This window comes from Equus quagga, chromosome 9, assembly GCF_021613505.1.
Source record: "Equus quagga isolate Etosha38 chromosome 9, UCLA_HA_Equagga_1.0, whole genome shotgun sequence".
NCBI classification, from domain to species: Eukaryota; Metazoa; Chordata; class Mammalia; order Perissodactyla; family Equidae; genus Equus; species Equus quagga.
The window spans coordinates 14,798,058-14,818,762 of record NC_060275.1 but is presented as its reverse complement, the minus strand read 5'-3'; the positions used below and the strand labels follow the sequence as shown (position 1 = coordinate 14,818,762).

Genomic DNA, 20,705 nt, shown 5'->3' with positions numbered 1-20,705 from the left:
ATTTACCCCTACAGGTTGAACAAATGCTCATGAAGCACTTGTTTTATGCATAGTGTACTGCATGAGCTCTAAAGGATGAGGGATTTTTTTTAATGAGTTTACTGTCATCTCACTGGAATCAAGCCAAACCTGAAATAGCTACAGGTCACTGAAGGGTTATAGGATTTGGTTTTGGTTTTTTTTTCTTTCTGCTTTTTCTCCCCAAATCCCCCCAGTACATGGTTGTATATTTTAGTTGTGGGTCCTCCTAGTTGTGACACATGGGACGCCGCCTCAGCGTGGCCTGATGAGTGGTGCCATGTCCACACCCAGGATCTGAGCCAGCGAAACCCTGAGCCACCGTAGTGGAGCGGGCGAACTTAACCACTCGGCCATGGGGCTTGCCCTGGGTTATAGGATTTGGATTGCCAGGAGCCACAGAGCCTGTTGAAGGGGGAAGAATCTGAATGTGGTTTCTTTGGCAGATGAGAGAAGACAGGGGATTCTGAACTCATAGGTGACTGCTGGAGAGTGTTAAGTAGTTATGGGATGCATGGCTTAGAGTCAGATGGTGAATCTTTAAGTCAATACAGTAAGCTGTAGAGAACCAGTGGAGACTCCTAAGCAAAGGAGGCATGTGATGGAAGTGATGCTCTATGAAAGTGGTGCACAGAGTGCTTTTATGGGAGAAGAGTGGAGTAATCCACTCCCCTGCTAATCCAGGTTATTGTAATGGTCTTCATGTGAGCTAACAAGAATTTGCAGTCAAGACTACAGATGTTGATTGAGACTTATCTGCTCAGAGTTGGTACCTGAAACCATGGAAATAAGGTAACTGGAAAAGGGAAGAGAGCTGGTACCAAAAGTGGACTTACAAAACCCTCAGTTAGCCAGGGCCAGAGTGGGCAGTCAGATAGGAGCTGAACCTGTGAGTTACTTGGTAAGTGTTTAGAGAGGCAGCAGAACATCTAGAAACTACCCTCTCCGAGAAGCAAAGCCCTAGGTGGACGGTGGTGTCACATTTCATACAGTTTTGAGAAGGGGTTTTCAGATTTGAGTAGAGGAAGTCAGTTGTGACCCTCAGGAGAGCTGTTTCCGTAGAGTGAAAAAGGTAAAAGCCAGGATGTGTTTGGATTTATGGAAGGAACCGTGAATGTTCAAAAAAACAGTATTCATACAGTTAATCTTCCAGATAAAATGTAACATGTATAATAAGAGGAGAGCCACAGTAAGTGGTTGAGAGAGAGGTCGGAAGGCAGAATGAGTGATTGATTTCAGTCTCTGAATAAGATCTTGTGATTAAATTAGAAGTTCTCTGTACTTTCCTGTAGTTTCAAAGTTGAACAAACGGATGTATTGTACTTCCTAATCTAAACAAACAATGGAGAATAAAGCACAGTAATGATATTCTACATACAAAAAGAGTCTCTGTGTCACTTGAATGGTAATGTTTTTGTGTTTTTTTCCACCTCCTAGAACTTGTTCAACTTGATGTTTACCCAGTTCCGAATTATCTGTCCTACATGGACGTTTCAAGGTAAGAAGCCAAGTGCTAGAGTGCCCTTCAGTCTGCCTGAAAGTTATTAGTTAATTCTGTCTGAGCTTATGCATAAGAACTTTTTATATATTTTGAAGGTAAGTAATAAAAAATTCAGTCATTTTTACTTACCCTCTAAAAATGTCTGTAAATATCTGTTAGTTAAAATACTACATTTTGTATACTGTAGTTCAAACCAGAAGAATCAAGGTGTCTGTGTGAACACCAATTTGAATGCCAGGTTTGTGTTTGAAAGATTAATGAGTTGAGGGTCATATGGCTGGAAGGTCCAGTAGTTCTTTAATTATGCTAACCAAATCTTCATGTCTTTCCCTCAAATGATATTAATTTCATTTTAAAAAATATTGTTCTGTATCTATTTGATTTTTTTCCCTTCTTTTACATACATCTCCTTGCTCAGTAGACCTTAGAAAGTCGTGACTAAGCCCACCAAAGTAGGATTTCTGTACAGCCTGCTCACTTTCCTCAGCTCATTTGCTGGTAGGCTGACCATCTCACCTTTTACACAAATTCACTGCTGTAGTGTGTCATATTTATTCCAGTTCCCACAAATATCATAGAGACTTTTTCCTGAAGGCACAAAGCATGTGTTTACACAAATTAGACTTTAATCATCTTAACGCACTGAAATTGGGGAGACTCACTTTTAGCATAATTCCAAAGGAAATACACCAAATTTTCTGAACAATCACAGTGCGTAGGAGTATGCAGCCCTCTCAACGTGACAACTGTTAACTCGGTTCAGTGTGTAAAATCTGATACAACTGCTGTGTAATATGTCAAGTGCATAATTTGCCTTTAGTCATGAAAGTGCACAAACCTAGTTATTTTACTAATATTCTCAATCATAACTGTGTGAGAATTTGTCAGAATCTAGCTACTGTGAGAATTATTAAAATTACAATTTTATTAGAAATTTATAATTATAAAATCATTTATGAGTAGTGCTTTATGCATTTCCTACTAAATTCATGTTGGATAGTTTTGTTTGATGAACTTGAAGTCAGACATTACCTGATTAAGTTCTTTTTTTTTTCTGTCAGCATCGAATGTTATCTATAGCCTTTAAATTAAAGACCAGTGCAGGAGTGGTGTTTGCATACATGGGTGCATATAATTATCTTGAACAGATTTCTTCTCGCCAGGTGGCCATAGAGTGAATCTATTTCCCTTTCAATTATAGGATGTAATTGCAAATGGTACCCCTTGAAGCCCCTAAGTGAGACTGGATTGGAAACTATTGTGTCTTGCTTGTCCCTGAATTCTGCCACTTAAATGCTGTTCATCTTTCTTTTGTAACTCTCATGTCCCCAGAATCCTCACTGTAACATGCTCTGCCTCATCCACCTCCCTCTATGTAGGACTTTTTCTTAAAAAATCTCTGCTTCCCCTCACATAGCTCTCAGGATTTCACCCTCCTCCTTTTGTGTGAGTATTTGTGTTAGCTAAAGGAACTGGGCTGTCACTCATCATAGTGTTTCCTAGGTCCTTAGAGTTCCTCAGGTTCAAAGTTCCAGGCTATTTTATCACTTATAGTAGTTTTGTTACTATATATTAAGATTGCTTATACTCAAGGATGCTTTCACTCTCCTATCTTATTGAGATGTTAACTCAATAAGAATAGGTTGGTTAACTACTAGAAAATAAAATAATTATGTGTGTCGATCTTTAGGACTTCAAAGCCAGAACTGTGTGCGCCTATGTAGACACTAAGCAGAAAGTAATGCCTTCTTTTCTGTAGTTTAATTAAAAAGTTGATTTAATAGTAAAAACTTTTACTCTCATATTGTCCTTGTTCCAAGCATCATATTTTCACAGAATTGTTCATCTATTTTTAAAGAATTGTGATCATACATACCCTTTTAGATTCTTTGTTCCTGGTCATTTCACATATTTAAAAAAGAAGGTAAGGGACTGGCCCAGTGGCATAGTGGTCAAGTTCACGTGCTCTGCCTCTGCAGCCTGGAGTTTCTGGGTTTGGGTCCTGGATGCAGACCTATGCACCGCTTGTCAAGCCAAGGTGTGGTGGCATCCTGTATACAAAAAGAGAAGATTGGCACAGATGTTAGCTCAGGGCCAATCATCCTCACCAAAAAAAAAAAGAGAAGAAGGTAAAAGGCTAATAGCTGTTTATGACTAGGGAGACATTCAAATATAGTAGATTTGTATAAGAAGTGGTCAATTCATTTAATAATTAAAATCATCATTAGTTTAGTTCACTTGTTTCTGGTAATTGAAATTACCATCTAATGCCTAAGTAGATGTTTTCAAATAAGTAATTCTGAGTCTTGAGGGTCAGTGTACCTTTTCACCGCTGCCATTTCTTTCCATTTATCTATGGCTATGCTTTTGTGTTAGCTACTGGATTTGAGAATTATTTTAATGTTAAGGGCAAAAATGTAAATTGGAAAATAAAACTTTTATGTCATTTGACTGTTTGACTTGACTGGAACTGTGTGTGTGTGTGTGTGTGTGTGTGTGTGTCTGTTTTCCAGTGTAAGATATCCTCTCCCTAAATTGGAATGTGTTTGTCGACTTTTTAGGATAGCAGTTCTGAGGATTAGACTTTTTTTGGGGACTTTAGAGATGATGCAAATGCTATAACTATGTCCTTTCCTACTTTTTCTTTATTTCTTATTCCCTATCATAGTTCATTTTGCTTCTAGATTAAAGTGAATACACATCCTTTTGATTTATACTCACTACACTTTGGTATTTCATTTGAAGTTTTATTTATTCTATGTAATTATTTTGAGTTTCAAACCATATTTTAAGCCAAATTCCAATCAAAGAAAAAAAATTGTTTATTTTATATTTAGGAACCGCTTAGAAAACGTGCCTGAGTGGATATGTGAAAGTCGAAAGCTGGAAGTTTTGGATATTGGCCATAATCAAATATGTGAACTTCCTGCACGGTGAGTATTACAGATCAAATTAGAGAATCCCCAATTAGATAAAGCAATTAAAAATTTGCTGATTCAATGTTTAACTTGTTATTATGAACCTGTAAAGAGTTTGTTTGAAAACCTTTTAGCATCTTTTAAAGCCTCATGTGGTATCTTCACATTATGGAATTTCTTCATGCAGCTAAGAGTAGAGTGAGGCTTTGACTCTCAGCCCGACCTTTCAAAGCCATGCAGGAGGCGTGGCTGGTGAAAATGTATAAATAAGCCAAAAGAAATGTTAAAGAACTCAACAAACAGTATAATTGGTTCACCTCCGTAATCTTAATTTTTTCATAATCTACCCCTTCTGTTTGTTAACTGAACATGTCTACCTTATCCACAAATAATTTTTGGTTTTCCTTAAACATAACTTTGATAAAAAAAAGATTATTGGGTTATTAATTAGAAAGAGCAAACTAGATTCTGTTTTTCTTAAAGTGAAATTTGGAGTAGAAGGTCCAAGAACATGTCTTTGCTTGTCTTCTCTCTTTTAACATGTGTTACTGTTTTTATTTCATAATTTTCACTTTAATAGCAAGATTTGTAAAATAGCCATGTGATGATGTCTTGTGTCCATAGATACAAATATCTTCACGTTGACTGATTGTGGCACAAAACATTATTGGGCTGGTAGTGACTAGCCATACAATTAATAACCAAAAGAGTACTCTCTGCCAGTGCTGTCCTGTAGAACTTTCTGTGATGATTGAAATGGTCTATATCTGTGCTGGCCAGTACAATATCCACTAGCCACATGTGACTACCAAGCACTTGAAATGTGACCAGTGTGACTGAGGAATGGAATTTTAAGTTTTATTTAATTTTAATTACTTTAAATTTGAATAGCCGTTTGTGGCTAGTGACTGCTAGGCCACCAGTCTAGCTATTTCTTCCATTCTCAGCCAATCACTGAACAGAGGAAGTCAGTTGTTTTTAACTGTATATAGTCAAATATATCCATGAAAATATTGTAAAAATCTATCACTAATTTGGAGTAAACTTTTACTTTGGGTGCACGCTCTTTAAAGGTATACGATCAGTATGCCTCTATTCGTTTGTAAAGAACAAAGATTATGAAATATACGTGCTTAGTAAGTCTAGCAATTGTGTTAGAGTTCAGCTATCCAATATGGTAGCCACTAGCCATTAGCCAAGGGGCTATTGAGCACTTGAAATGTGACTAGTCCTAACTGAGAAGTGCTGAATTGTAAAGTATATTCTGGATGCAAAATATCTCAATAACATTGTATATTAATTACATGTTAAAATAATACTTTGGATATATTGGGTCAAATAAAAAGTACTATGAGAATTCATTTACCTGTTGCTTTTCACTTTTTTTAATGTGGCTACCAGAAAATTTAAAATTAAATGTGTGGCTTATATTATATTTCTGTTGGATAACATTGTGTTACACTATAGCTCTCATAAAAGAAATCTGAATTACATTTTCAATCCCTGGACAGCTGATTAATTTTACTTTGTTCCTCAGCCATGCGTTATATCTATAAATTCAATCCATTTGAAAATGCTTTCCGCTTTAGAGTTTTATGTTGACTGAGCATTTAGGTGACCCAGTGCAGCCCATCACCATTATCAAGAGAAGGACTTTGGTGATGTGCCCTGTGGACAACATTGCATGTGTGTGTGTGTGAGAGAGAGAGAGACCCTTTTAGGAGACAAACAGCAAAAAATGAAAACAGGCTATCACTAATGGGAAAAAACAATTTGTTGAAAAAATCTTTTACTGTTATCTTTCCTTCCATTATCTCTCTTCTCTTCCCTACTTTGACCTCCCCAATCCAACAGATACAGCACATTGGAGTCTAAAGCCTCAGTTTCACTGTAGGCTGCAACAAAGATACTGTATATACAAACCAACAATTGAATAAATACAAGATAACTGATATTTTATCCAGTTTTTCCCAAAGTTAATTAATCTTTGATTTGCTCTGCATTAGTACAGGCTTTTTTAGGATCTAAACAAATGCTTATTCAAAGCAAATTCCAAATGCTCTATTGTGAAGGAATTTAAACAATGTTTGTGTGTGTGTGTTTTTAACACGTGGAACAAAAACAATATGTATTGTTTTCTCATTTGTGGTGGTGTTTAGTTGCACACTTTGTATCAGCCCTGTCATTGATCTAGTTCTCAGGCAAGACAGTGAGTCATTAGAATTTGATTTAATATTCAAGCTTTGTTTATCTAAGTGAACTGTGAAGGGTTTGACCAAACAAATTAGTATTTAGAAGTGGAAATGTATTCAAATGAAAAGAAACTATTTTAATGCTTACACAGTATCCAAAAGAATTGAACTATCCAATAATTAGCACTTAATACTCATCCTGTAGTTATCAAGTCTAGATTTTTATTTGGAAAAATCAAAATAAAGATTTTTTCACATCTTTCAGTTATCCATCTATTTAAGGTGAAGTGTGTGTGTTTTTGTGTGTGTGAATAATAAATAACCCCATTCTACCCTCTAAGAATTCTAAATTGTACCCTAGGCCCAGCAAGACAGTAAAATTGGTGAACCAAATCCTGAATTATTGGGTTGAGGTGACCGTTACAGAGACTGCCCCCTGTGATAACTGTGACTGAATAGCAGTCCTGGATAGTCTGTCTTGTCACACTGATGCTTAAAACTGTGAAGTCAGGCATGTCAAATATCGTTAATGGTAACCCGTGGTGTGACAGCATGGAGACAGGTTGCTAGGGTCTTTAAAAGCAAAGAGTCTAGTTTTGATATTGAAAGTGAGTAAAGTTATAGCTGTAATGGAGAGTGATTTTAACAACTTTGGATGTCATTGAGTGAGGTCAGAATGGTCGAAAGCAGGAGGTAGATGAGGAAGACTCGTTCTTTGACAGCAGTGGAGAAGAAATCTTATTCCAAAGTGGTCCCGATGCAAAAAACAACCACACTTTTCCATTGCCCAGATTTCTGTGTTTAAACACAGGGCCTGTTTTATTCCGTACAACTTTTGAAGTCTCCACTAGTCATAGAGCAGATTTACATTAGATTAACAAGAATTTATCATATGTTGCAGTTTTGATGACCCATGAGAGAAAACAGCCAAGCTCCCAAACAGCTCCTTGAGGCTCAAAAGAAAATAGCGGATTAAGTGCCTTGTATTGTCCTTAGAAGGGAGTCTCCACTTGGGTCTGGGATTAAACCAACCAGAAAACAAAAATATACAGATTTAGGGAAGTGATGAAAGGGAGAAATAATTATGATTATGAAATGCAACTGAGGAAAAATATAACATTTTATCAGTTGGCATTTGTAAAAGTTTAATTGGATAAAAGAATTCTTATTTAATGTGGATCCTGTAGGTAAAAAACTTGATTCAGAATCTATTGTGGGTAAAATACCCCTGTTCCAGGCTGCCACAAGACAGACACATCCCTACCTCGAGAAGCCTACAGCCTCATACAGCTTGCCTGGAAGTCTAACAAGATTAGACTGCTCTCCTCGGCATCTGCTCCTATGAAACTGGTTTTTTTCTTTCACTAAATGAAGCTTCTTTGTTAAATATCCCTCTTTATTGTTCTTCCTGCCCTTTTTTTAAAGTATGGAAAGTATTGAAATGTGAACAGCTCCAAGTTTGAGTTATGTTAAAATGAGTTTTCAGTTGCTCTGAATGGATTTGTTTGGTTTTTTTTTTTTAAAGATTGGCACTTGAGCTAACAACTGTTACCAATCTTTTTTTTTTTTCTTTCTGCTTTTTCTCCCCAAATCCCCCCAGTACCTAATTGTATATTTTAGTTGTGGGTCCTTCTGGTTGTGGCATGTGGGACACCGCCTCAGCATGGCCTGATGAGCGGTGCCACGTCTGCACCCAGGATCCAAACCAGCGAAACCCTGGGCCGCTGAAGCGGTAGACACAAACTTAACCCCTCGGCCACAGGGCCGGCCCCTGACTTTATGTTTTTTGGAGAGAGAATTTTAAGTGCTTTCCTACTGCTATTCGTTTTTTAATCTTTATCCCAAATTAGCTGTAAGTCATTTTGTCTTTGTCTCTTTTTGCACAGCTTATTTTGTAATAGTAGTCTCCGGAAACTACTGGCAGGACACAACCAGCTGACGAGGCTTCCTGAAAGGCTAGAAAGAACCTCAGTGGAGGTCTTGGATGTGCAACACAACCAGCTCCTGGAGCTACCACCGAACCTTCTGATGAAGGCGGACAGGTAAAGCGGCTTGTTTGTTTTGGTTATTCATCTGAGTTGTACAATGCTCCCTCGTTAGCATTCTTGTCTTATAGAGACCATTTCTGATTATCTGTCTATCCTGGATTTAAGAAGAAAATGGTTTTGCCAGCCACTTCTCTTACCATTTTGTAGGGGATGGAGGCGGAGGTTATCCTATAGAGTGTTCATTAATTTGACTCCTTTCTGGTGAGAAGTGGGTTGAGTTGCTCATAAGCGTGTGTTGTGAGGGTGTAGGAATAAAACAGGGGTGAGAAGTGTGCTCCTGTATTGCTGCCTGGTCAGAACGGATGCAGGCTGCGCCAGGCTCAGCTGAATTATCTTACGATTCTCTGTCCTTGCTTTCACATATTTTGTGACTTTGGGTGACAGAGATAGATTTTCCTAGAGTTTGCTTAGTTATCTTGTTTTTTTGTTTGTTAAACCAGTTGTTCTTATCTTTACCACAGTTTTTCCCTTGCATTTAAATAAGTTATTTTCTTTTGAACAAACAGTATTTTCCTAAATAAATGGTTTCACTAAGTATTTAAAGAAATTGTTTTGATTTGAAGGAGAGGTTAGTTTAATCATTAAGTGAAATCTATTTTTTGTGAAAATTTGCCACATGCAGTACTATTTTTAAAGAAAGCTTTAAGTAAGTGTAACTGTTAACTGACTTTGGAACGTCTTGTTTGCTTCAGGTCCCTTGTGCGTTATACTAAAATGCTTATATCATGGTGGCCTGAATCCTTTTAGTTTCACCCTCAGCATCTTGCACTGTGTCTGGAATAAAGCAAAGTGCTCAACAAATATTTGTTTAAAGAACAATAGAATATTTAAGGAATCTTAAATACTACCTTCATTCTTGGATTTGCATTGCTTGTCTTCTTCTCCTTTTCCTTTTTTAAAAAATCTTTTTATCAAGATATAACTTATAGTCAAAAAAAGTACACAGCTCTTGGGGCCGGCCTGGTGGCATAGTGGTTAACTTGACGCGCTCCACTTTGGCAGCCCAGGGTTCCTGGGTTTGGATCCCAGTCGTGGACCTACACACTGCTCATCAAGCCACGGTGAGATAGTGCCCCACATACAAAATAGAGGAAGATTAGGACAGATGTTAGCTCAGGGACAATCTTCCTCTCCAAAAAAAAAGGATACACAGCTCTTAAGCCTACTCCTCAGTGAACTTTTACATATGTATATAACACTGTAGCCATCACCTGGATCAGGGCAGAGAACATTCTAGCACCTCTTTCCTTTTCCTTTGGTTTTGTTTTCCTCATTTTCAAAAAACATTTATTCTCTGTACTTAACATAAGTTACAATGAATTCCTACTGGAATAATTATAGAGAAATAATGGAATTGTGAGAAAATTGTATTGTTACGTTGTAATTGACCAGTGCTATATCATTCCTGTGGAAAAAAGAGCAATGTGTCAAGGTCATTTAAAGAGTTGTTCTTACTTTCGCATTCATATCAAAGTACAGTGCACAGCTTATGGGTAACTCTAGACATGTGTTTTTTGTTGCTATGAACATTATAGGATTCGATTTCTTCCCCTGTGGAGAATTCCAAGTTATGTTGTAACCTTGTGTTTTCTTTCGTAAGGCTAACTAAGCAAAATTTGGGTGCAGTTTTACAATGAGAATCCACTTGTTTTCCTACAGAGAGTCTACACTGAATCTACAGAAACAAATAGATGGATTCAGGTTTTAGGAGTCTTTGAGTGAGATAAAACCGTTTCTGAATCTGGTCAAGTCTGATAAGTTCATGGCTAATAAAGTAGGCAAATAATGCTGGAGCTCTGCAATAGATAATAATCATTATTTCTGAGGATTTGACTTTAAAAGGACAATTCTCTGCATTTGTCATTCTCTAAAGGCAATCAGGAAGCGGCGATTGAATCTTCTTGGTGCCTGAAAACCAGGGTAGATCTGAAAACATGTCCCTGAGGGAGTATAATCGAGGAGACTGTGTTTTAACAAGGATTTGAGCTGGGCAACTATAATTTAGATTGTTCCCAAGAGATTCTGCTGACTCCCAGGGTGTAGAACCACTGCGTGAACTGTTGACTTTGTGACCGTGGGCAGGGCACTCTAAATCTTGGTTTTCCCATGTTACATGTTTTGTACTGTTCCCAGATGGAATCTCTAAGTTGGAAAAGGAAGGATTGTATGAACTGGAATATTTCTAGTAATGCAACATGGAAAAATTAGCACCTGAGTTGAGCCAGTGAAAGAGGACAGTGCTGTCATAGAGAACAGTAAAAGCTGAGCAAAAGTGTAAGCTAAAGGTATTTAGGCAGAAATTCCTATAGTCTGAATAGATGGGCCTATCCAGAGCCAACTGCACTTTGGAAAATAGGGGCGGTTGTCAGAGGAGTTAGCCAGCCTCTGTAGATCTTGGGAGGAGGGCAGACCGGCTAAAGGTATTTCTGGCACAGGAAAGTTGGGTGGGGCTGGGTGAATTAAAAAGAGTAAGAATCTGGCTTTTTCTTAATGAGAGAAAAGCAAATGAACAAGAAGGCTGAAATAAACTTTTTCAAGAAGGCATATTCCAGTGCCTTTGTTTTCCAACCACTGTAATAGCCACATCTCCAGCATAGTGTAGCAACTGATCTTAATAGCCACGACTCTGAATCAGAAAGAAAAGTGGAGAGGTTTGGTTCTCCCAGGCAGATCGGATTATGAAGAGGGTGGGGTAAAGTTGATTAGCTCTTTTTTGAACGACTTTCTTGTAGTATTTCACTTGTTGGAAGACACAAAACACAGAAGATTTTATAATGATTCTCACAAAACTATTTACTACTTGTTAAAGAGTTAATACTTCTTTCCAAAACCTAAATAATGGAGGTTTTATATACCTAAATTAAAAGCAAAAACAGCTTTTTATTGAGAGATAATTTACCTTCAGGAAAATGTAGAGAGATTGTCTGTTTGGTTGGATGAGTTTTGGGGGAAGAAATAAACTAGTACTGACAGTTGTGAGAGCAGGTTAACCCAGAAAACACGAAGTTTAAAATATTAAAGAGGATTTCTGAGGAAGGAGTCTTTGTGACGAGCTTCTTGCAGGTGGGCCAGTTGTGATTTGTTCTGGTGTACTCAGTTCAGGACAGCCGACATCTTCCGGGCTGAATAAGTTGAAGTCCTGGTGTCGGGTGCTGCAGGGGGTTGGAAATGACTGACAGGTGTTACTCTCAGGGAGTTTACACTCTAATGCTGAGTCTAAAATAACTACACAATAAGCCGTAATAAAAGGGGTGTTTGAGAGGGTGAAAAAGCAGGAAACTGAAATGTGTGGTTTTGATTTAGGCTCCTGGTGTGAAGAAGAGCACTTTGTTCTGTGATACAGAGCTGTGTGTTTGGCAGATAGCTTCGGGCAGCCGTGACACTTTGCTTCAGTCCTCCTTCCATTCAGTCTGCTCCATAATACAAATCTTAAGAATATCTAGATGCTTCCTTTTTCATATCTTTTATGGTAATAAGTTATTATTACCAGTTTTTGTTTGGTTATATAACTGAGGAAAGGGTCTGAATACAAGTCTTCATAAGTTAAAAATAGTGCTGAGGCCGGCCCCGTGGCGAGTGGTTGAGTTCACGTGCTCTGCTTCGGCAGCCCAGGGTTTTGCCGGTTCGGATCCTGGGTGCAGACATGGCACCTCTCATCAAGCCATGCTGAGGCAGCGTCCCACACAGCACAACCAGAAGGACCTATGCCTAGAATATACAACTATGTACTGGGGGGCTTCGAAGAGGAGAAGAAAAAAAAGAAAAAGATTGGCAAAAGATGTTAGCTCAGGTGGCAATCTTAAAAAAGTAAAAATTTAAAAAATAAATTAAAAAATGGTGTGGTTCACGCTCCAAGTAGAACTTGTGCTTGGAAACAAGAGAACTGTCAAGAAAACACATGTTATTGGACAAAGAGCTAAAGAATGAACTTAGACTCTCTTTCTTGGGAGTTTTTCTTAATTCTTAATCTTGCCTGCTAAAACCAGTGTCATGGTTTTAATTACATGATCTTGTCTATTAAGTTTTACAGGTTTAGAATGCTGTGTATTAATCTGCATCACCTGGTAGCAGGAAGGCATTTGGTAACCAAACAGGGGAATCTGCTTCAAGTTATATGACTTTTAGAAGTACCTTTATCTTCCTCTGAAAACTTAGGCTAATTTTATTAAAATTCTTGTGACTTGAATCAGCAATTTCAGTTTATGAGTTTACTTTCCACATTCATCTTTGAGTTTTGTTTATTTTGACTTGCTTTTCACTGGCAGCTCAAAAACTGTAGACAGATGTGAAATATGATGGACCATACGTTGCTGAGAAGTTGACTGTGATTTTGCATCTTATGTTCAGAGCGGGATTGGTTCTGTGGGGTGAACTGGAGGATATTCTAACCTGGATCTTACTGGCCTTGATCTCTCATCCAACCTCTTTTTGCTTAGAGTTAAGGATTTTCTTGATGGAAACCCCCCCAAAGAGTTTCACATAATCAGTTTTCATCAACAGATGGGCGGGGGTGGTAGGAGATATTCCCTGTGGGTCACCAGAGTGGATGGATGAGGTAGTGCCATCCTTCTGTTCTTCCTGAAACCTTGGTGATGGCTGACTCCCTCTCCATCTTGCATCTGCACTCTCATTTGATGGCCAGGGGACTGCTCCTGATGAGGTCAGCTAATTAACAAAGCCATACCAGACCCTTTAAAGGTGAGTTGTAGATTCCTGTTGTGGGTGGACATTAGGGTCTGTTTTTATCCCCGGTTGGAGCAGGTATTTTCAGGGGTGGGAGTAGGGGGAGTGTATGTGCAAATGAAGTACATGGTAATTATTAAATAGCTCCAGAGCATTAGTCATGTTACAGACCATAAGTTTTAATGACTCAGACAGAACATGTGTAAATATCAAGGGGACTAAAAGGGAACAGAAAATTGGGGGAGAGTGTGATCGATTGACCATGACAACTGGTGCCTCTTGGCAAAGATAGATATTTCTGGCATTTTGAAGAGCCAAGTTGCCTACACTATTTTTTTTAAGTGAAGAGAGCTATCTTGTGAAGTTCTGATGTTTTTGAGAGCCATAGTGGAATAAAACTGTATTTCTCAAAATGTGTCTTCAGAATCGGCTACATTACTTATTAAATAAACATGCAGATTCCTGGCCCTTGTCTCAGTTCTACTGACTCTACTTGGCCAATCATCAGAATTCTTAATTCTGTGGATTTTTGAAGCCTTACGCTGACCTACTTAATAAGAATCTCTGGGAGTTGAAGTTGAGAATCACGTACCTTCTGATAGGAGAACACAACTTCACTTCTGTGTTTTTTTGCTAAAAATGCATCACCTTATTCTACTGATGATAAAATATCAAACAAACTTAAATCGGGAGACATTCTACAAAATAATTGTCTAATGCTTTTCTAAAGTGTCAAGGTCATTTGAGACAAATAAGACAGATTAGAGAAGACTATGGAAGTATGATAATGAAATGCAATGTGGGATCCGGGAATGGATCCTGGACCAGATAGGAGACATCAGTAGGGAAACTGATGGAATTTGAATAAGGTCTGTAGGTCAATTTATAGTATTGCTTCAATGTTAATTAATTAATTTTTAAAATTAATTCTTTTCAAGTTCTTGTTCAATAATTCCTTTTATTTTTTTGAGGAAGATTAGCCCTGAGTTAACATCTGCTGCCAATCCTGCTCTTTTTGCTGAGGAAGACTGGCCCTGAGCTAACATCTGTGCCCATCTTCCTCTACTTTATATGTGGGATGCCTGCCACAGCATGGCTTGCCAAGCAGTGCCATGTCCGCACCCGGGATCCGAACTAGGAAAACCTGGGCCACCAAAGTGGAACATGCAAACTTAACCACTGCGCCCCTGGGTCGGCCCTCAACAATTCTTACATCTGTATAACTTTTGTTTCTTTACTCTGTAAGCTTATGATCTTTATTGCCTAAGCGAGGCAGATTTTCAGACCTTCCAGAATAATAATGTGTGAGTTCTGTGCATTTTTTCTTCACTTGGAATCCCCACTGTTAGGTGGTGTTGCTAAACAATCAATAATTGTGGTTCTTTTTTTGAATGGATTAGTCGGGGTATAACATTAATTTAGTGGGTTTCTACCAGCACTTAAAAAATTAGATAGGGTAGGAAATATCAGTGTAAGATAGAGTAAGGTTAAGGACGGTTTCATGAAACTTTTGTTTTCAATTATACATGTGCATATTGCATCTGTACCAGGTGGTCATGTAAAATATATTTTGGTTACTCTTGGTTACTGTCATAAAAAGTTTGAAAGCCCTGCTTTAAGAGCTATCAGCCTTGTGAAGACAGATGAAATTGTCAAAAGTGTTGTGTTGTACAGACAAATGATAAGGAATTGAGAGCATTTTGTTTGACACTTCTGGAACATTTTGGGGCCAGGAGGGTTGTCTAAAAGTAGAAGAGTTTTGCTGGTCTTATTCTTAACCTTTTGCATTTTTAATAGAATACAAATCCCAGTAGTGATCTCCAGAAAAATTATTTAGATGCAGAATGCCTGCTGTGCCTACAAACAGGGAAATCTGTTGTGGCACCAAATCCTGTGCTTTGTTTCAAGAACAGAAGTTGGCTGTAAAATTTAAGGGTGTGCTGGAAATTACTAAAAAGCAAGCAAAGTAAAGCTAAGCAGAAACCTAGATGTGCCAGAGCAGATGGACAGAATGTACCAAAGAAGAACAGAGCAGTTGCTCAAGAAGCAGGAAGTGGATTTGTCTCGCTGCTGTTGTGGGCCACTTCCCAAATGCTTTAGGGCAGGAGTCATATGGGAGTATCTTTTTCTCTACGACTTTTGCACTTCCCACTAAGAAAAGTTTTTGAGTATTAGGCTATTTATTAAGTTATTTTAAGAATGGAGCTTGAAGTTCTGTGCATATGTGGTCCTCACGCTGCCCAGCAGGTGCCCTGTTTGACCTCCAGCTTTTTGGAGAGAAGGGCCTAGGAAAATGTTTTCTGATTACTATTTTTTAACATCTGAATTTTGGAGAGATGTGTTAGGGAATAATGGACTCTTAAGATTGACAAGATCTAGGCTTTATTTCTGGCTCTGCCACTGATAATTGTTTAACCATTGCCAAGTAATTTGACTTTTCTCAGCTTCAGTTTCTGTCTTCTGTGAAATATAAGGGGGAGCTGTCTGAGATGATGGGAGAATCAAATGAGATAGGAATTGGGGAAGAGCTGTGGTCTCTACAAAGCAGCTGACAAATGGACAGAAAGTGGTAATCTGTTACTGCTTTTTCTCTAATTAGTAGAAGAGGGTTGTGTAGTGAAGAGGGTTATATGGACAAAACATTTCTTGGCACATTTAACAGAGTTTTATAAGTTTTATAAGTTATTACAAAAATCTACAAGGGAGAAGCTTGAGGAGGTTATCACATCATATTGAGTTGAGACCAAACAGTGCTTTAGAAATTTAGCTTTTTTGGAGGTTTTGAAAACAGAAGGTGGGGTTATACACCCTGCGTATTGAGTAAGACTGTTATCCATACCAGAGAAATATCGCAAAATTAAAGTATTTGCTTGTCCTGGTGGAAGTGCAACACCCATACCGTTAAACGAATTTAATTGTCTTGTGCTGAAACATTGTGAGATTGTGGGACAAATGTTTTATTTTTAAGAGGATGGGTATTGAATTTAATTTTCCTGAGACCATCATAATCAAAAATCTTTTTAGCCCAATTGTTTGCTCTCTATTAACTAACAAGATGATTCAGTCAGGCTTTATTCAGTTCACATTAAATCTTTTGGAACCAGCTCATGTAGTTTCAACTTAGTTTCATTTTCCGGAGGGGTAGGATGTGGGAATTTTTTCCCCTTAACTTCCTATAAAGGGTGTATAGCTCCTCCAGTGCAGGCAAATTTCAACAAGATGAGAGGACAAGTCTTTTTGGAAATCACTTTCTTCCCTTCATTCAGATGTGGGGGGTTTTTAAAGTCCTTTTTGCGGCTTTCTAGATGAGCATTCACTAGTCCATCTTTTTTCCTTTCAAAACAGCATTCTCTCTTACTGGCCTAAAAATATGCAGATATTCAAGAATTAATTTCTCTCTCTTTTCATGTGTCTATAACTATATCTTTCCTAGAGAATTGTATTTTAATGAGATTGTCAGATAGTGTCCCAGCCCCAGTCCATGGTATTTTAGGGCAATACATTTTAATTTCTTCTGATTCTACACTGAAGAAATTCTTACCAGGGTATTTAAGTCAGATGATATAAATGGGACCTAAAGAAACAGACATGTAAAAATACTTTAAAGAACTATGGACTGAAACTGGTTTCCTTCCTAGTTCAAAACCATTTCAGAAACTGCATGAATGACCTTTATTTTCTTCTCTGTAGCACACACGACTATAATTTCCCATGACTATTTATGGTCTGTACAGCCCTTTTCTAACTTCCTTTTTCTTTTTCTTTTTTTTTTTAAATGTCAGCGGAATACGTGTTTCTTTAATGGAAAATGTTCTATTTTGGGGAAGCTGCTTTTCCTTAGATAAGTAGTGGAGTTGGGTGTGTGTGTGTGTGTGTAAGTAAGTGTGGGGGGATTGCAAGGTTGGGGAGTATTAAATTAGTGGGTTGAAAGCTTGGAATGACAGTCCTGGTGATGACTCCTGAATTCAAAGCCTTCTTTTTATCCAAAATTAACAATAACTGTACTTGGTATTCCATATTCTTCCTTTTTAAGGAAGATTTTATTTTTTTTCCTAACATATGGCAGAATAGTCCTGAATTGAATGCTGAAAGTTTCACACTCACGTGGTTTGAAATGAGAGAGAGGCGTTTCATTCACAGGCTAGGTCCAGGTGGGGAGGCAAGGCAGCTCTGGCCGTGGTAACAATAGCAGGTGAGTCCTCCGGGCTGAACACTCTCCATGTCCTGGTTGCTGCAGCTTCACAATGCAGCACACGCAGTGGCGATCCATTGTGAAGCAGGGGGTCGTCTGTCTGCCGCGTGAACCATGCACAGTGCCCTGTCCTTCCCTTTCCTTTGGAATGATTTGGAACTTGATCACAGCAAGGATTCTGTTTCACTTCTCCAGCTTTGCATTTTGCGTTTATCTATGTTTCACAATAACTGTTGGAGGATTACCCTGTTTTGACAATTTTAATTGCCTTAGGTGAAGAACGTTCATGTTTTAGCCATTATTCACTCTATCGTTTGGATAACTGATAGCATATACATCTTATTTGTTTGTTTTAATGTAAATTTTATTGAACTATAATATAAATACAGAAAAGGGGCCAAATCATAAGTATAGTACTTGATGAATTTTCTCAAAGTGAACACACTTGTGTAGACAGCACTCAAATAAAAAACCAGAATATTATCATATTAGAAAAATCAGAAGCCCTCCTAGACACTGCTTCTCTTCTCTGATTTCTAATGTCATAGATTAGTTTTGCCTGATTTTCAACTCTGTATTAATGGAATCACGCAGTGTGTCCTCTGGTATCTGGACTTCTTTCTCTTGGTATTGTATTTGTGAGATTCATCCTGTTCACGCATATAGTTGTTCTTCATTTTCACCTCTATATACTGTTCCGTTATTTGAATACAGAGAAAATTATCTCTTGCATTATGAATGAATGTATGTCAGTAAAATGTGGTTTGAACATTATACTGAAAAGGATTTAGTCACTATGTGATTTAGTTGTACTGTGATCTAATGCCTAATTGTTTTATAAGAGCTCTTTTATTTAAAAGTAGGCAGTTGTTTTTCTCTTAAGACAGAATGTTAACTTTACCTTATCACTCCCTTCCATTCCCTAGAAGCTAGAAAATTAATCACTTCCTCTCACCTTTGTGCTTCCATAAAAATTGATTTCTATCACTGGTATTTAACACACATGAATAGTTATTGTGTTCGTCATAGATAGTGGGGTTGCATATCCGTATGCCTGCTAAAGCCAGGGCCTATCTTTAAATTCATGTTTCTAATCCCAGTTCCCTATATGCCAGATTTCGATCAGGATGCTTGACTAGAGCTCTGGCTTATCAATGAGATTCTGTTGCATTTTTGTCATTGTAGCCTGAGATTTCTGAATGCATCTGCGAACAAACTGGAAACCCTTCCTCCAGCCACACTTTCTGAAGAGACGAACAGCATCTTACAGGAGTTGTATTTGACAAATAACAACCTCACGGATAAATGTGTGCCCTTGTTAACAGGACACCCCCATCTGAAGATCCTTCACATGGCCTATAACCGACTTCAAAGCTTTCCAGCAAGGTAAAAGAAGATCGCAAAGTGATGTTCATTGCATTTCTGAAAATGAATTCATAGATGGCAAGGCGAAAGCTAAAGTGTTTATTCCCCAGATAATGTCAAGCTTGTTCCCCTGGTTCTGGTTCACAGTTGTCTTTTATATAGGTCATGATCAACATTCCCCTAAAGAGAAATGTGTTAGTTTTTCCAATATGAATGTATCCAAAGACTCAATCACTGGAATATTCTTATGATTTTGAAATAAAGTATATTATCTAGTAGGTATATTTTTTCTTTTGCTTCTTTTTAACCAAATTAGTTTTTAAAAATTAACCTAATATAGGGCGTGAGAATTAGAACATAAACTGGAAACCTAAAGTTTCTTAATTAGCTGCCGGCTTTTATTTTTGGACTTAACGGTATAAAAAGCAGTGGTGGCCTCTGCAACCATAGAAACTGTGTGACATTACAGATAATTTATGGTTCTCTGAAGATTCCATTTTTAATTCTGTTTTAATTTTAATTTCTAGTTTTTGAGAGCAGTAGCATTGTGTCTAGCTTTGGGTGAATCTACACACTGAGCCTGCCATGACGCATTTACTCCACTTCCAGGTCACTGGCATTTATCCATCTAGCAAGTAAGGACTTGGAACACACACCCACACGGAGAAGCAAGCACTAACCTCTCTAGTATTCTACTGCTGACTGCATCTCAGTGTTGGGCCAAAGCAGAATATTGGCACAGCCTCCCTCTGCTGCCATCAAGGCTACCAGTCTGTTAAAACCTTTACTAAAGGAGGAATTTGGGCCCAAATATGCATTGACTTAAAATACTACTTTGTGTTTTATAGTATATATTTATCTTTTAATTTTTCTTCTCATTTGATGTTAATGATTAAACTTTTTTTTTTTTACTTCAATATACTTTTACTATAGAATGAAGTGATGGTATTTTTGGAAGAAAAAATGGTAATCACATAACAATAATATTTCTGAAAGGGCTCATTGTCCTATTTGAGATGGTGAATAACTGAGCCCTGCAGGAGAAATGATCATCAGTCTGAATTCTGATGCTATCCCCTAGTGATCCATGCCAGTTATAATTACCCTAAGTACAGAGACTTTTTTCATGCTCCTCATAACAATCTATCTTGTTATATTTCCGTCTCTCTGGAGATTGTGCTGTGGCACAGGAGCTCCCCTACAAGACCCCGAGCTCCTTAAGAGTCAGGGCTGTGATGTGTCTCCACCAGCCTCATGTCTCACCTGAGGTCTGGCCTGGGCTAGACTCTCAGCCCACACTTGCTGAAACGGTTGCATGACGAACACGCTCCAGCAATCAAGTCCTTCAACCACCTTCTTTCTGTGTTGAGGGACAGAAACTTAAGTTTTCCTTTCTTGGGCCTGATCTCAATACTTTCAATCATTTTTCATGCCCTATTACCCATTGATTTCTCCATATTTCTTTTCAAAATATGATGACAACATATTCAAATAATAGTCTTATAAATTCAGGCTATCATAGCTGGATTACTTCACAATCTGTGTGTATAATGTTGTTTATAGCATATCCTGAAACCATGTTGGATGTTTATGATATTAAAAGATCCGATCTCATAAGATAAAAACTTCTTTCTTGTTGCCTCTTTGGCATGTATTTATTTTCAAGATAAGCAAATAAGATAACCTTTATTTTTGAGAGATGATAGGAAAAAAGTAATAAAGAGTTTCTTCCTTAATTTTTTAAAGGTTTATTGTTACAAACGAAAGCACAGCAAGCAGAGAAGATAT

At 37.9% G+C, this 20,705-nt stretch overlaps 1 protein-coding gene across 1 annotated transcript in view; it reads left to right on the top strand.

The window, feature by feature from the left end:
* The window catches only part of PHLPP1 (PH domain and leucine rich repeat protein phosphatase 1), a 220,530-nt gene that overhangs the window by 168,388 nt on the left and 31,437 nt on the right, over nt 1-20,705 (top strand). Inside the window, exons 9-12 of the mRNA XM_046672022.1 lie at nt 1,456-1,516; nt 4,357-4,452; nt 8,516-8,671; nt 18,738-18,938. Of these exons, the coding sequence (XP_046527978.1) occupies nt 1,456-1,516; nt 4,357-4,452; nt 8,516-8,671; nt 18,738-18,938 (514 nt within the window). The remainder of the gene's footprint in view (nt 1-1,455; nt 1,517-4,356; nt 4,453-8,515; nt 8,672-18,737; nt 18,939-20,705) is intronic.